Source organism: Podarcis gaigeae, assembly GCF_964106915.1.
Source record: "Podarcis gaigeae genome assembly, chromosome: 1".
NCBI classification, from domain to species: Eukaryota; Metazoa; Chordata; class Lepidosauria; order Squamata; family Lacertidae; genus Podarcis; species Podarcis gaigeae.
Genome location: NC_139678.1, coordinates 48,255,404 through 48,273,139, shown reverse-complemented (window position 1 = coordinate 48,273,139; position 17,736 = coordinate 48,255,404). Strand labels below are relative to the sequence as shown.

Below are 17,736 nucleotides of genomic sequence, written 5' to 3'. Positions count from 1 at the left end.
ACATTAGTTAAATTGTCTGCTTCGGTTAATTCAGCAGAAAGTTTTACTGAGAATTTGTTCGTCCCTGAGTAAGTTTCTTGAGGTTGAGGTTGACTACAAATGATCTCTGTTGGAAGTGTGACAAGCCACAGGCTAATTTATCCCATATGTTCTGGCACTGCCCTGTCATCTCACCAGTCTGGAAAGTAGTGGGAGATTGCATAAACATTACCTTATCCGCAGGATCTAATTCTTACCTTAAATCGTTTAATATTTGGATACATATCAGCCATCTGGGCACTCCCAAAGAAATACAATGAATGGATTGCTAGGTTAGTGGTTGTGAGAATAATCCTCCCAACACTGAAATGAAATGAAAACTCTCCAATATTGAGCAGTGCTTGGAAGAAGTGTTTGATATTGCTAGAAAATAAAATAAATATTTTATAGTATATTAAATTCACCTGATGTTCAATTCTAAAAGTTACAAGTTTCTGGAGAATTGTGAAAATGAGCTCCTAAAATAAAAGGGAGATTTGATCATTATTTCCCCTCATTTCTTACTCTTCTTCCCCCTGCTTCTGCTTTTCTTCTTTGCGCTCTCTCTCTCTCTCTCTCTCTCTCTCTCTCTCTGTACTTCATATCAGTTGGATAGGATTCAAAGGACTAGGAAGCTGGAATGGTAGCCTAAAGAAGAGTGGTTGTAAATCTGTTATTTCTGGCAATTTTTAAAAAAATTAAGTTTAAGGAATAATAGTGACTGCTTGATTTGGAGACCCAGGTTAATGTCAACTGTCTCAAAGCATATACAGTAAACTGGCAACTTAAGCACATTTAAGTTGTGCACATTCAGCTTCATACGCTTGGGGGGAAAACTTCAGAAAAGAAAAGAGGTGGGCATCCAAGAAGAAAGACTCTGGCAATCCCACCTGCCATTGCACGCAATGTGTTTTGGCTATACACGATTTTGGCCTTAGGCATGATCTCACTGTGGGTTTACTGTAATTGATTAAAAAGATAAAGGTAACCCTGACCATTAGGTCCAATCATGGATGACTCTCTGTGAATGGCCATGTTTCTGGAGCATGTTCCACACCACCAGTGGTTATAATAATCAGCCCTGTTGAACTCAGTATTACTTTGATTGACCAGCTTCATTGGACATGCCCTGCTTATGACAGCTTTCTCTTCTTAACAAAATGGACTGAAATGATGAGGATACTGTAACCTACAACTCCCTATAACCTTACCATCTGTTCAAGAGGGAAATAGAACTGCACTTTGGAATGTTAACTTGAAGTTTCCTTAGATATACTTGAACTGCCGTAGAGTGGAAAGCCATCTATAAGTAGCAACAACGGTGAACTTAGAGTTACAACAATTTACTATTCTCTGTTAATTTCTAAGAACTCCTACCCACCTTGGCGTTCAGAAATAAGGAGTAGGAGTGGTTTAAATACAGAGAATCCTCCAGCAAGAAACCTGGCTGGCGTAGTATTATTTATATAAATCTCTGAGCAGTTTACAGAGAGTCAAGTATGGTGGCAGCGGGGGGGTCATCACCAAGTGCAGTAATTTATTCAAGATACCCTCGTTTATGATTACATTCAATGATTGGATAGCACCTCTTTAGAAACTGTCAAATTGCCCTGTAGTATACCAAAGTGATTGCTTGGGGGGGGGGGGATAAATACAGTTCTTTCTTTCCCAAATATTGCTCACAAATGTTCCTAGTTCAGGCACTGGGGAACTAATAGCTGCCCCTCAATTTCCCACATACCACAGCACTACAAAGACTGAACTATATAGCCACCAGCGAGCCTGCTTCATTTTCATTTCAAAAGATTTCTTACTCCCTTGAGGGGGAAAACTCACAGGCAAATTGCAGGGAGGGAAGTTGCTCCAGATTTCTCCTGGAAAGTTAAGTGTAAAATGAGTTAAATTCCACAACCAGTCTGAACAGGAGAAAGAGAGAGGCAGCCCGCTAGCTGGTCACAGCTGCGTGATTTGGCAGAGGCCACACCAATTGATGTATCCCCCAAAGGCACAGGAAACATCAGCACACCACTGTATGTACACAAATCAAACCCATCCATTGAAGAAGGGTTAAACTTGCTTACTGAGCCCTGGGAACACAATGAACAATTTCAGCACCCCATTCATTCCTGACAGATTTCAGCTCCTCTTTCATTCCTGCTTCAGTTTCTGTGGTGTGCTGGCACATCCTTTTAGAGACAGAGATGATTCAGGAGGAAGTTCATTAGAAACCTTCCTCATCCACCCCTTTCATCTATCACTTTTTCTTGTCAATCGCTCTCTAAACCAGCCAAGAAACAAAGGTTTATATATTGATGGCCAGCGATATTTCTTCATTGTCTCTGTCTTTAAAATTATGGTTGATTAGTCGTTCACAGTAGCATGCCAGCTTGAAAAGCCAGTAGATTTGTGGTTTAGCTGTAATTTGATAGGAAATGCTTTCCTTCCAGTGCTTTATGCAGTATCTTTCTGCAACGTATCAATTTTGAGTATTTATGTAAAATCCTGAAATCAATTTACATCCAAAATAAGTGACGTTTTAAAAGCCCTAGTTCTCAAAACATGAGGTAAGCTCCCCTGAAGAGAAATGGGTGTTAGAATGAACTTCCTTCTTCCAGACCAATTTTTGGAGTATACAATAGCAGGCAGAATGCCACAGCAAATGGAGCACGTCTATAAGAACCTTGTAGCTAAATAATGCTTTTGCTTGCTCTGATCATTCAGAAGAATCTTTAGCAAATGGTGTTGCACGGTGATATTTACCAAAATGTATTTTAGTATAATCTTTGCATTTAAAAATGTTTAATGCATGCAGCATAGAACATGGTACAAACTGAAAAGAAGAGTTTGATTACAGTGGTGCCTCGCAAGACGAAATTAATCCGTTCCGTGATTCTCTTCGTCTAGCGGTTTTTTCCTCTTGCGAAGCAAGCCCATTGACAGCTTAGCGGATTAGCGCTATTAGCGGTCTAGCGGCTTTTAGCGATCAGCTGAGAAGCGGCTTATCAGCGGAACAGCTGATAAGCGGCTTAGCGCTTAGGGAAAGGGCAGAAAAAAGCGAGAAAAAAACGCGGGAACTCGCAAGATTTTTTCGTCTTGCGAAGCAGCCCCATAGAGAAATTCGTTTAGCGAAGCGCCTCCAAAAACGGAAAACCCTTTCGTCTAGCAGGTTTTTCGTCTTGCGAGGCGTTCGTCTTGCAGGGCACCACTGTATCTTTCTTATAAATATTGAAGCACTTTTAGATGCAGTTGTCATGTATAGAAACATAACAGTTTTAAGTTATAGGAAGGTAAGTTCATGTAAAATGTAATAATGAAGTCTTGATGATTTGCCACTTAAAGGAAAGGCTGGATAACTATGTATCAGCGATAATTTAAAAACAGTTTCTTTTTCAATGTGGGAGGTAGTAACCTTTGATCAGATGTATCTCTTGAGATCCAGTGCAGACCTACCTGCAGTTTAAGCCTGTTCCTATGCACACCAACATGGAAGAAAGCCTCACTGAACTTATTAGGACTTACTTCTAAGTAACCATGCATAGGCTTGCGCTGCATGAGTGCTAAAAATGATGAAACAAAAAGAGATGATGCCAAACATTCCATTCACAGTTTCCTTGAAAACAAAACGGACTGCAAGTTAATGTCAGCAACTGGAGCCCAGGAAAGTATCCTATTAGGACACCCGACACTGATATTTTACAGGAGTGCTTTTCTTAATGTGGACAAAAGGAAGGCAGGGAGTTTAGTTATCAGATTGAATTTGGAAATCTTGGCTATACTTAACACTAAGACTGAAGAAGAGCAAAACTTTGCACTATAATCTTTCATCAGTACTAACTAGTCATACTACTCAAAATATTGAGATTAAAGTCAAGTATATTGAACTTAAAGAAAAACTACCTCTCAAGCTGAAGTTCTATACTAATGTACCTTGGAGTAAGTCCTGCTGAACTCACAGGGCTTGCTTCTCAGTAGACATGTATAAGATTGCCCTGATATGTGCCTTAATAGCATTCAGTTTACCAGAAACATGATGATTGGGTGGGTCAGAAACACTCTGGAGACTCTCATATCTGTAGTTCCCTTGGCAATCAGTTTCTAAACCTGTCTGATTTAGTGAACTGTATATTATATAATAGAAGGTGCACATTTTTCAAATGAGCAGCATATGCTTTAGCAGTCAGTGATATCCCAGGTAAAGAATAGATCAACATTTTTAACTAAATGTGGGTGCTTAAATTGATCTCCTAAGACTCTCAGAAATACAGGTTTGTAGTGTCAGTGTCAAAATATATTGGTATATGCCATAAATTTGTTTTAACTGACTGAATGGAAAGTATATGCACCTGGAAGAAAACAAGAAAGAATCCTAGATACAACACTTGAGCAGTATGTTTATAAGACAGGTCAAAAGACCCTATATGTAGAGATTGTGAAAAAAGTAAGTTATCTGACAAGTGCATTATATGCCTTTTTATTGCTAACTTCACTTGAAAGTAGATCAACCTATTTGTGTGCCATGTTTGAGGCATTTGGCAGAATTAATGCAAATGTGTAATATTATGGTCTGGATGTTGTGCTTCCAAAATTAAGCCATAAAGCTCAACATAAATCATGGGAATAAAACTCCTACCAACTGGAAAATTAAATGAACATTGCAAGACCACTTACCTATAGCTTTAGTTTTCTGGAAACAAATGAAATATTGCCTTAAAATGTTGCATTTTGAAAGTACGAGGAAATTTAGATAGCACTGAAGGTGGACAGGACAAGATCCAATCCAGCACACTTAGTCGGTCAAATCAAATTTAGTTAGTATCCAGAAGGGGGCATTTTAAGTATGAAGCTTTGTGTTAGAAGACCACGCACATTTTTATGTGAAGTAAAGTCATAAGAAGCATACTTTTAATCAGAGCAATGGAATGAAAGTGAATCCAAGTTACAGAACTAAGAGTCATGGGATATGAGATCTTCAGCCTCTTAAGGATTAAATTTCCTAGGGCCTGTCCAGTTTTGTGTCCAATCCAAGTCAAAGCAGAGTACAAACAAGAACAGGACCTTGGACAACTCCAGTGGACCTGTGCTGTCTAAGACGTTCTCCTATTAAGGCAGCCACAGAAGATGTCTCTGCATGGAGCTAAAACCAACTGAAGCCTAATGTAGCCTGGACAGACCTGGAGTGTGGTAAGCTCTGCCTCCCTGAAGGAGATAGCTGACTGGCTGGTTGAAGGGTCCTCACCGTCTTTGGTTTCTGCACGGCTGTGGAAATAGCTGTACTGCAAAAGACTTGTCAACTGAATCAGAGGATGATGACAGGTCTGTGTCCTCCAACAGGAAGGGCCCCAAAAGAGATATAAGCAGTTATCCACGCAAAAGAAGCCAGACCCTTATTTTCGTCAGATTCCTTTGTCACACACTGAGCGGTTCCTGGGTTTATGGTTCATCACACGGCCTATCTGTGTTGTATGGTATGTAGGTCAGGTGCTTGTGATTTACCCTTCTTATACATTCTTTTAAACATCTGTTCCTCCTTGATCTCTTCTAAGTATGCTATAACACAAGGTGGTTCAACAGGTTGGGAGTATGAATTTGATTTTCTCTTTACATTTTAATACAGCCACATTTTGGCTTCTAAAGCAACAAACAAAAATATTCAGACTTTTATCAAACTAACCCTAAAAAAGGAACAGAACCTCTAATCTAAGTAAGACTTTCAAAGTGCACTAGTTAAATGGAGATAACAGCAAATTGAAAAACTGAAACAATTATAAATGGTCATTTTCCTGTAAACCAGGTATTAACTCTGGAAAAGGCTTTAGACTGCTTTATTTTTAAAATGTACACACCACAGTTTAATAGAACTTTTTTCTGAGACTGTTAGATCTACCAGATTGTTACTGAAAAACATAGAGTCCTGATTATTCAGATTACCAAATACCTGCAGGATTATAGTGGAAAACAAAAGTAGGGAGGGCTCTGGCGGCATTCCTATGCACACTGATTTGGGAGTAAGTCTTATTGAACTCAGAGAGACCTCTGATTAGGCTGCATAGGATTGCACTGTTGAAATATTCAAATCACTGAATAAATATTCCCCATATCAGATTAAGGAAGTTCTCAAATAATTGTCACCTCACATTCATTTAAAATAAAGAGGTTGTGTTTATTATAAAGAACTTTTTTTTAAAAAAAATCCCCCCAGCAAATGAATCTGGATTTACAAGGCTGCTGTTCTTATACTCCAAGAAGACACATGAAATATGGCCTTATTTACAGTCAGGCACTGGAGTTCAACAGCTGCAGAAGTGTGAGGCAAAGGAGTGAACCCTCCAGCCAGACACTTTAACAACGGTTCTATTGCTGAGGCACCTCTTGTTACACACAAGACAAAAACAGATGAAGAGAGAAGCTTGAGAATGATTCAGAATAGCACTCATTATGAAATAAAACCCAAGCAGGAAGTACATTTCTTTTTGTCATAGGGTTCTTCCAGCTGTCTTTAATTCACACAGCTACCCACACACAATTAAAGAATGAAATAAAGCTTCCACCAATTTGTCTGCTCTCCTTTCTCAAATGAAGTAAGCATTTGGTCAGGCAGAAAAGAAAATATGCCCTGATGTTAACTCTACCTACTATCTTTTTGGCTAAAACCAAACTGGAAAAATATTAGGAGTTTGTTCTGTTTGTGTATAATTAAAGAAAGAATCCTGTATTGTGTCTTCATCAAAACACTAAAAAAAGCACTGACTTGCCTCCAAATGTCAAAATATGTGACATTTCACTCTCTTGCTGATGAAACTCATCCTGCTTCCTTTGCTATCTCACTTGCCCCCTGCTGTTTTCTCGTGCTCCCACCCCATCCCTATCCTCCTTCATTGTTCTTGTGATTGCATCCTGCCAGAGTGAAGAGGTTCAGAAGAACCTGGAGCCAGACCTTTGAGCTTGAATAAACATTTTTCATAGCTAGCTTTGGCCTGTTCAGTCCAATCACCATGCAGGGAATAAGACTAGATGAAGCCTTTCAGCCCTATGATTTAATGAGGATCATCTTGAAGGAGCTGTCCCTAGGAAGCCTGACCTCTCATTTCAAAACAGAGACCCCTGGGCTTTCCACTGAAACTGCTTGTAAGGCAGTTTAAGCAATAGTGCTGATTTATTTATTTATTACTTTACAGATAACTATAGCATTGTAAAATCACAAGTTCATTTTACAGAAACTATGGTGCATCCCTGTCATCATAGGCTATTATTATTTCTATTCTATAATAAGAGCTACTATTTATTTATTTTCTCCAGGAATAATAAGAAAGCCAGTTATTTGACTGGCAACTTGTGCTGAGCCACAATGTGGGAACATGTTTCATGAATACTTTCACACCCCATGAAATGTGCTCCCGCCTTTTGATAATCTTTGCACCTTTTTGTCAGAAGGACACAGGCGACAGCGAGGGAATTCAGCTAAAACAACAGGACCACATCCATGCACCCCTGTTCATAAACTCCCACAACTAGTCATCTGTTAACTATTAGGCTAAAACAGGGTAGTGTCTTGCAGCACTGGTGGACAAAAACCCTGCAAGGCAAGACCCTTGGCCCTGCTGTCAGGGCAGCAGGGATGTATTCCCTTCCTTCCTTCCTTCCTTCCTTCCTTCCTTTCTCTCTCTCTCTCTCTCTCTCTCTTTCTTTCTTTCTTTCTTTCTTTCTTTCTTTCTTTCTTTCTTTCTCCCTCATGCAGGACAATGCGAGGACTTGGTTTACACTTAGTAACATCTTGTAGCCAAATCCGACTGGCTACGCAGTGCTGTGATATCATTATGTTCACAGCCCATTTGCTTGGAACACACAGTGAAAAAGCCTTCCAGGTTCTTTAAAAACTGGCACCAGAATAGAAACAGATTGGAGGAAATATGGCTGTGACCAGGCATGAAGAAACATCCATAACGAAGTAGAAATAAGGGGTTTTTCATGGAGCTCTTCCCCCACCCCCAGTTTTGTCAACATGTGACATGTAAGCACGGAGGAAGAAAATGACGTAGTTCAGGTCCCAGACCTAGACCATTTAGGCATAGTATTTCCCTACTATGTCCCATTCTCTCCTTATATAGACAGCAAGGAGGTTCAATAAATGGAAAGCAAATTTCCAGTGCTTGCCTCTTCGTTTTTATTCAATTTATGTAACACTGTGTAATCCTTTTCAAAACTGAAGAGGAGAGAGATCTTCTACAGGAAAAAGTTCATCTAGATGAAGATCTGCTGCAGCCTAATAATGGCTTGTGCCCAAGATTTAGGAAACAAAACAAAAAAAACCCCACTAAGCTGAATTGGTCTGAACTGGCCTCTGTCTCCTGGGTGGGGGCTATAGTGGAAAAGATGGCTTTAATTGATTTTTATTCTTTTCCTGAAGCTAATCTACTCAAACCAAGCATGGGTTGTGCTATAGAGGCCAGCTTCAGAGAGGATTGGCTGACACTGATAAAAAAAACCTGGATTTCTGTTCTGAAGGTTTGTGAGTGCTTGACATATATAATTAAACAGGCTTGTTTACATTATTGTTTAAGAGCAGAGAATTTCAACTGCACATTAAAACCTTTTCATTAACCATCAAACATCACAGAGCAACTTTCAGGTATATTATTTGAAATCAGCTGCTTTTATTGTTTCCCTTTTCTCTAAATGAGGAAGGTGCACTCTTTGGTCTGAACTACTGCTTTACCTACCAAACAAATACTTGAAATCAGTTGCTAGAGTTGCTATATCATAAACATAACATGTGAAAACCAAATAGTATATTAGGGAATTTAGTCTTCCAACTCTACTTTCCCTACAAACTGTATTCTATTTCCCCCCCCTCTTCAAGTATTTTTGGGCCTTAATCACTATGGAAATTGAAGGATATTTCTGTTTAATTGCCGTCAATTATAGGACAGATTCGTGTGTGTTATCTATGTGGCAGAGTGGGTGGGAGCATTATTTCATTTCCTCCTTACTGTACAAAACAAGCACCCTTTGTGGCACACAAGTTAAATGTACATTTCCATCTCTTCCCCCACAATTTTTCATCTCTTGCTTTTAGTCTTCCCCAGTCCCCAACATCACTCTTCCCTAGCTGCTTACAAATGGGCTGCGTTATTAAGTCAGCTTTTCTGAGCATACCACCATACCAGCAAGTGTGTGTAGCCATTCTGTCTGCTTTGGGAAGCCCCATGTGCAGCCGCAACTACAACAATCCCCTTGTTGATCCTGTGCTTGTTGGCTAATCCCTCATAAAGTATGGGAATTGTAGCCTCTTCCACATCTGCTTGCAAAACTGCAGGGAGAACACCAACCTTTCAAATCATCTTGGCTTGAAACACTGGAGACTAGCAGCAGGGGAACGGCACAGGGAAGGAATATTCCGTTTTTGAGCTGAGGAGGGTTATAAGATCTTAGAGCTCTCCATCCCTTCCACCTCTCATCCTTTATCATCCTCTTTCAGGTCAGTGGGATCAGGTTTATGTTAACAAACCATGAAGCTTATCAAATAAATGCAACAGCAGCAGGTGTTTGAATCTGCCTGTTTCCACAGAACAGGCCTAACAAGGTTGACATTGTGGCTAAGGCCAAGGTAATGCAGTAATTATTCCTTTCTGGGTATGAAGCCCCCAAGAGATTTCTGGGAACGAGTTAGAAAAACAAACATTGCCAAGAGTAGGATTTTTATTTTATTTTTTAAAAAAGGAAAGAACAGTAGTCCTCTCTATGCCAGACTGTGAAGACAAGCATTTCCATTGCAGTATCCTGAACACTACCCAGTTTCTCTTGAACATGTCTCATATTACAGAGGAAAGAGATTGTGAGAGAAGCAGTATGTTTGTGTCTGGGTGTTCACATCTGGAGGGGTAGCTTATTTTGGCTCTGGCCGGCATGTGGGAAGACAGCTGTTTACTTAAGACACTAATAAGTGCCAGAAGAAGGGGAGAAGCAATATTTGGGGAGGGGAGGGGGGCTATTGATGCAGCATTTAAGTATTTCTAATTATATAATATGGCTCGGTGTGCTTAACAGTTAAGGACTGTGTGGTACTCTTCTTGAGGTACTATATAATTGGTATCTTATTGTGTAACAATTCCTGTTTGCTGCATACCTGTGGAGAATACTATTTTTTATTTTCATTGCCATGATCCTACACATTATGTAGGAAACTCCCCACCAGAGTAGAAATCATATATCGGACAGATGGAAAGCTTCTTAATCTGAGTAGGCTGAAAGCAAATAGTAAGGTTACCATAACTTCTGTCATAGAGCTTCAGTATGCTGGTGACAACATAGTGTGTGCACACTCAGTGGATGACCTCCAAACCATCCTAAATATCTTTGTAGAAGCTTACAAAAAACTTGGCCTATCTCTCAATATCCAAAAAACCAAAGTGCTGCACGAACAAGCACAAAACAACCCCTCTGCAGTGCCACAAATCCAACTCAATGGTGTAATGTTGGAAAGTGTTGCTCACTTCTATCTTTCCACAAGGGCCGGCATTGATGCCAAAATCCTGCATCGCCTGAGCTCTGCGAGTGCAGCTTTCTCCCTAATGAAGCACAGAGTGTTTGAGGACCAGGACATTCACAAGGAAACCAAAATGCTTGTTTACAAAGCTATTGTACTACCAACCTTATTGTATGCTTGTGAAACATGGACCACTTATAAACGCCATCTCGCACCACTGTTTAAATTGGCCCTGGCCACTCCCCTAAGCAAGCTGATTGGCTGCAAGGCCCCATGGCGTGGCTGGGGTTGCCCCAGCGGGACGCGGGACATCGTCCTGCGCCCACACTGTGACGGGGAGGCTGAGCAGCCTGTATGCTTGTGAAACATGGGCCACTTATAAACGCCATCTCTTTCCTTGAAAGAGTCCATCAACAGTGTCTCCAAAATATTTTACATATAACTTGGGAAGACAGGCAAACTAATGCCAGTGTCGAAGCAATGATTCTTTAACAGCAACTTCAATGGACTGGTCATGTTGTTTGGATGCCTGATTATCAATTATTATTCCAAACTTTAAAATGGAAAGCGTAATGCTGGTGGTCAACAAAAGAGATTTAAAGACTCTCTCAAGGCAAATTTTTAAAAATGTAGTATAAACACCGACAATTGGGAAACACTGGCCTGCGAGCACTCCAGTTAGAGAACAGCCTTTACCAAAGGTGTCATGGACTTTGAATGTGCTCAAACTCAAAATGAAAGGGAGAAACATGCTAAGAGGAAGGCACATTTGGCAAACCCTCACCATGATCAACTCCCGCCCAGAAACCTCTGTCCCCACTGTGGAAGGACGTGTGCATCCAGAATTGGCCTCCACAGTCACTTACAGACTCACTGTTAAGACCATGTTCATGGAAGACAATCTTACTCAGCTACGAGTGATCGCCAAAGAAGAAGAAGAGTTATGGCAATGTTAGGGCATCAGTTCTTCACTACCAGTAGTGCTAGCTCCAGGGTTTGGGGGAAGCGTGTATACTCAGTGCGCTCTCCCATGAGCAGACCCACCTCCTTCTCTCTACTGTCACCACTGTGCATTCGCACACCCTCTCCCTCTAGGCCAAAGTGACACAAGCACCCAGAGGGAGAGCAGAAGGCCTGTTTCATCTCCTGAAACTTGTCACATATTCTGTGCTTGGGGGGGTGGGGCAGATGAACAGGCAGCATCAGTGGCAGGAAGAGCAGCAGGGCCAGGAGGCTCTGGGGATCAGCATTGGGGGGCCCTGCAATGGAGTGGATTTCAGCAGTTGCCTGATTATGTTGGCCACTGGGGCTGGCCCTATCTAGAGATGAAAACCCAATATTTGCGGAAGCAAATATCATGCTACCTATTCTACTACCTTTGGCCCAAGTGGTAGATACTCTATTTTTTATTACTGTGGCCCATCTTGAACATTTTGGGAAGGCCATGTTGTAAATTTGATTGTGTCTTTGTGCTCTTCCTTATTTACTCCTTTGCTGTCTTCATCTGGTGAGTCTGTTTTCCACTTAATTTCCATCCCCACACAGATCTGCAGTGCAAACTATTGTGATCATGTAAGAGCAGTCATGATGCCATGGCTGCAGAGTTATGCAATTTGTCAGTTTTTTAAATTGATTTGCTTGATACAGCTTGCAAGTATATAAAACTAGAGCATTTGTAAGCCTGGCTTAACAACTCAAATTTCCCCATGGGTACCATGAAATGTACTAGGCTTCCAGTGCATTTAGGAACATCCTTCATTTAAGATTGGTGATGAGCAACCTTCTTCCAGTGTTGGGCTACTCCTTTCCCCTTCAGTGCCTGCCGCCACCTCCCCATCCAACCATGACCTGGAGGGCCTCCCAAAGAAGCTTTTCAGGGGGCGCAGATGGCTAGAGTAGAGAGGAGGGGGTGATAAACTTTTCTTCCGTGAACAACCTTAAGTTCATTTAATGTAGAATCCAAAACTATGTCTTCATTTGCTCTGCAAATGTTCAAGCCTTTATGAATATGATTTAGTGGGAGAACATTTAAATTTAAATGATGAGGTATGTGAGTTAAGTACTGAAAGTATACATTGTATAAATAAGGAAAAAAAGATAAATCAAAGAGTTCACAATCACATTATTTGTTTGTATGCTTATTGCCCACCCTTCACCCTAAGGTCCCAGGGTTACATCATTATTTCATTTCATTTCATTTTGCTTTGCTTTGCTTTATTTTATTTTATTATTGTATTAGTGTATTTTTCAGTCACTTTATCTTACCCAGGGGAACCCAAAGCAACTTGCAACCCAACTAATAGGTGATAAACCTCACATAGATACATTAAATTAAGAGGAAAGAGAAATAAATTTAAAACACTCCACTCACTTCTTAAAGGCCATGGACAGTTAGTTACAGGCCAAAGGCCTGATTATAGCAAAAAGTTTTTGCTTGACACCTAAAGATATATAATGATGGCACCAGGCAAGCCTGCACGAACAGAGCCACCACATTAAAAAACAACATTAAAACAATTAGAGATAAAGGTACACATTGACCAGTTTATCTGCTGAAAAACCTATAAATCTTAGGATTCTTGCAACGGAAAAGAAAAATGCTGTATTGGAGTCAAGAGTAAAGCAATACATAATGCATTATTGTGCCACTTGCAGATTTGATCTGTCATGTGTTCATCTTAATGATGAAGAAAAGGATTGTGGTTATTTTTGTTTAGTATTCTCATAGTGATTAATAAGTTAGAATCTTTGCCTTGTTCCCATTTGTGTATAGCCCCAAAACATAGTGGAAAAAATAATAAATCAAGTAAGCAAGCAAAAGGCACTCATCCAAATTTGAGCAATGCCCTTCTTTATAGAGGGGAAATGCATAAATATATTCTTAGACTGGTGCAATATTTATGTTTAAAACAATTACAACTATCTAATAGCTGCATTTTTATTTTAAAAAGTCAATTTATCCTTTGTTACATATTAGGTAAAGGAATCCATAATTCCAATAATACATAATTCCAATATGTAGAGTATTAATCTGTAAACTAAGAAGAACTAGTTTGTTTAAACTACCTGTATTAAGAGAACAATTGCTTTCCTATTATCCCTGAGCAGCTGTTTTTGCAGAACATGCCCCTAAACATACTGTGGACAGCTGGAAAATCTGCACTTCATCCCAGGTGGTATCCTTGATTACGGCTCTACTTCTGGATTTTGTCATGGGAAAGTCAGTACCACATTACATAGCTTAACTTCCCTGCAAAGACTGGATAGACATTGTGAAATATATGGCTCTGCATCCTTCAAACATTGTGCAGCTGCCCCTACTTACAATAAATTTACTTGCTATACGCTGCTTCACAACTGTGGATCGGGTGTTGGTGGGGCATGCTACCTGAATGTGCACCTCTCTATGCCTGTGCCTGTGCTTTGAATGTGTATTTTAAAAAAATCCAAGTTGTTCTGTTTGATGTTTAAAATATTGATTTCTTAATTTTGGGTTCAAAAAAATTGGGGCCGTCTTATACATGGGGGTGTCTTATACACGGAAAACTATGGTAAGTGAAATTCCTGCTTTAGCAAAAGGCCAAGAGCATTGGCAGAGGAGAGGAAGCTTCTACAAAATATACGCATTTAACAGCCAAAAGGCTGGTTGCAACAGAGGTTTGCTATAAAACCATTGCAGTCCAACTGCACTGATCTTTCAAAGTACTGCTCTTTGAGCTACTTTCTTTTCCTAAACAACATGCTCATTCGTGCCCAATGGCCTCCAATCAGTGAAAAAGCAAAAGAGAAGACACTGGATCAACAGTCCTGGGAACGTAGTCTGTGCTTGCAGTAGTTTTGCAAAATGGCATGTGCAAGCATTCATTCCAACAGTGTCCCAACATCACAGCCTGCCAGTAATAAGGCAATTTAAACACCACATTGGAGAGAACATGTTGCTTGTTCTGTTATAACCTGAAAACAAAAGGCTCGCTGAGCCAAAATAAAAATAACAGGAGGGTCAAGATAGGGCAAAGTCCCACATTTCATTAACTAGCCTTTGTCATTAAATATATATGAATAGGACCAAGAGTAAAGCTGACGCCAGAATATCAAATAATCATTCTTTGCTACTCTCAGCTGCTTCAATATGAATATGAGCTAAGTCTTTATTACAAAGTTGAAGGAACTTTGTTTTAATTGTTCTAATTTTGGAATTTGTGTACTTAATGGTGTTCGGGGAAATGGTGTTCTATGTGAGGCTGCCTTTGAAGATGATTCCGAAACTAACTGGTTTCATTGGTGTTCATTGGTGGAGGCAGCATGGGACATAGAACACCATGTTGAAAGCAGTTAATTTGAAAAAATAGTTGCCCTGCGAAGTGTGCGATGCTCCAGATTCAAAACCTAGCCAGAGGTCCAAAGGCTGCTGGGTACATTGCACCACCTGCATGCCAGCCTGACTACAAAGGGATATAAATACCTGTCAACAATTCATACTTGCATCTCCCTCATCTAGCTTTTCCCGCTATTTCCCTTTCTCTTTTGCTTCTTCTTGTAAGTAATTCTGGTAGTAGTCTCATTTTAGTTTCTTCCCCTTGCTCACATTTCCCTCTCCTTCATTGTGCCTTTTTGTGTGATTTTAAGCTCCTTGGGGCCTATCCTCTCATTCATTGTAAAGCACCATAGCACCTAGATGGCACTATATCAATAGTCAACCTAGCAGTTTGAAAGCACACCAGTGCAAGTAGATAGATAGTTACCGCTGTGGTAGGAAGGTAAACAGCATTTCCATGTGCTCTGCTTTCCGTCACAGTGTTCTGTTGCTCCAGAAGTGGCTTAGTCATGCTGGCCACATGACCCGGAAAGCAAATGCTGGCTCCCTTGGCCTGAAAGCGAGATGAGCTTCACCCCATAGTCGCCTTTGACTGGACTTCAGAGTCCAGGAGTTATTTACCTTTTACCTTTACCTTATATCAATAAATATAAGTATAGTACCCAACAGTAGCATTGTGAATTGAATTTTAATTGCTTTGGGCCAGGTCAGGAGACCATTTTTTCCTGAAGAGTGAATTAAAAATGTAACTATTAAATTAGTAATTCATTAGCTATCAGTGTTTGGGGCATCTTAAAGCATTTTACAATGTTGTACATGCTTTGAGTGCTACTTTGGTGGCAGAGAAGCTATGTAGAACTGCCACCTAAATAAAATAATAATTTCAGGTGCTGATTTTCACCTTGTCATGGAATGGCTACAAGGGGTTTGGGCCCATATACTTTTTTCTGTGTCCCACTATTGTAAAGAGAAAAAGCCTAGGCTTATTGCAGCTTCTCAGTCAGATCTTTTGTTTATTTGGGAGTAAGAGTGCAAATCTAATTCCTCCTACCTTAGAGTAAGCCCCTTTGAATTTAATAGGACTTACTTTTGAGTAGATGTAGGTACGACTGCATTGTAATTACTGCATTACATACTGACTAGTCTGCCTGCCTGCTCACTCAGTAGGTCACTTACCATCCCACCATCTGACCATAATTCTTGTTTAGAAGGAAGAGCCATTCATTTAAATGGGACTTAACTCCAAATTAAGTGGGTTTAGGACAACAGCAAACAACTGCTACCTATATTAAGCTCTGAGGGTACTGAAAATTGTTCAGGGTTATTTTCTGTATGTTATGTATCAGGCAAGTTGACATAAGCAGAGGACAGATAAATAGGTAGTTGTGAAGCATTTGCCTTGCTCCGCCTTCAAATAGAGCACTGTTTTTGATAGAGTAGAATGCATAGCTGTCATAATTTATCAGCCTTTTGAATAGAATTGCTTATTTCATCTTTGGTAATCAATTTGTAAAGACATGAAAACCTAGAAAGTATTAGTCCTGAGAGTGATTGCCTTAGATTTACTTGTTTACTTCCTTTTTGCCTGAATCCTAAACGTAGTACATGAAGGCAAGTTTAGCTGAAATCTACCAAACAGCATGGGGAGATATTTCACTATTTCCAATGAAGAACCTTCAAAACAGTTCATATAATGTTCTTTCTCATTGTGGATTCTTCTTTCTTTCTTTCTTTTTGTCCAGACTCTTCTTACGCATTTTGCAAGATGTCCTGAGAAGGAGTCCTGCTTCATAGAAATCCTTAGTTTTTTGTGCTTCTGAGTTTCATCCAAGCTCCTTCTTCTAACACGTAATAAGAGAGGCAGTTTCTGATACTGCCAGTGTTCTTTTCTTTCCCTCTTCCCTGTAGTGCAGTCACATTGCTAATTAATTGAATTCCCTACTTGCTCCTTTGTATGTTATTTCTATTGCCCATTAGCAGAGCAGCTTGGGATTTGAGCTATGTTTTCACTCATCTTACTGGAATTTTGCTTTTGGTCTTTCTTTCTCTCTCTCCCTCTCTCCCTTTGTTGTTGTTTCTGTGCTCTGTGAAAGGCATTAGAGGGGCTTTAACACCAAGGGCCTATATTGTTCACAGGCCCAGCTGCATTCTTTTACACTCTACCTTGTGCGTCACAGCTATTCATCTTGATTTGTACTTGGCTCAACTGCAGATGCTGTAAATATGGTAATTTTAGATTCCCTGTTTGGAAACAGTTTCAGGGCGGGTCTTGTGGCAGGAACACACTTTGATTTACACTGGTTTGTATTACCTCGGTACAGTTGAGAGGGGAATGAAGCTTAGAACTAAAATGGTTTTGTTTGAAACCTCTTTTAAAAACTGGGAGGCAAATAAGACTCTGCCTTGATATGCAGGCATGCAGTACTAGAGGCAATACTTTATTTCAGGGAGGATAACAACCTACCTAGGAAGAATAGGAGAAAGGAATTTTAGATTATTGTAGAATTTTGGTGTCACCGTATGGGTTTTTGAATTCTTTCCTTTTCTTCTCATTATAAAATTGCTGGGGTGGAACGCACTGGTTGAAGAGCATGTTGCATTCCCCCGATGCGGTAACATGCTATAAGTAGGTTCTCTTCTATTTAGTTATCTTGTATTTTTTATTATTAACTTAGTAAAACTCAGGAACAGCCATATCTGAAAAGCACTGGAGGGGGTGGGATATTGAATTTTAATAAAATACAAACATGGAAATGCATTCATATCCCACTTTACATGTTCCAGGTGTGACCTCCAAGTCTGTGAAATGTGTGTGGTTCAGCTCCCACTGAAATTGTTCATTGGTAATACTTTTCTCAATGATAAGTCTTTAAAAACAAGTAAACATCTTCAGAATTCACTTGAATTCTGGCTTGTTGGG

General features: G+C 40.0%; 1 protein-coding gene across 21 annotated transcripts in view; it reads left to right on the top strand.

Moving 5' to 3' along the window:
* RAD51B (RAD51 paralog B) overlaps window positions 1–17,736 on the top strand; it is a 364,040-nt gene that overhangs the window by 217,397 nt on the left and 128,907 nt on the right. The window contains exon 11 of one of the 21 annotated variants that reach the window (XM_083747477.1): window positions 16,559–17,530. The exons of 19 other annotated variants lie outside the window; for them this stretch is intronic. In XM_083747477.1, coding sequence (XP_083603603.1) covers window positions 16,559–16,590 — 32 coding nt within the window. In that variant the 3' untranslated portion in view covers window positions 16,591–17,530. Of the gene's footprint in view, window positions 1–8,581; window positions 8,632–16,558; window positions 17,531–17,736 lie in introns of those variants that run through there. One more of the 21 variants, XM_083747475.1, reaches the window with a different exon arrangement.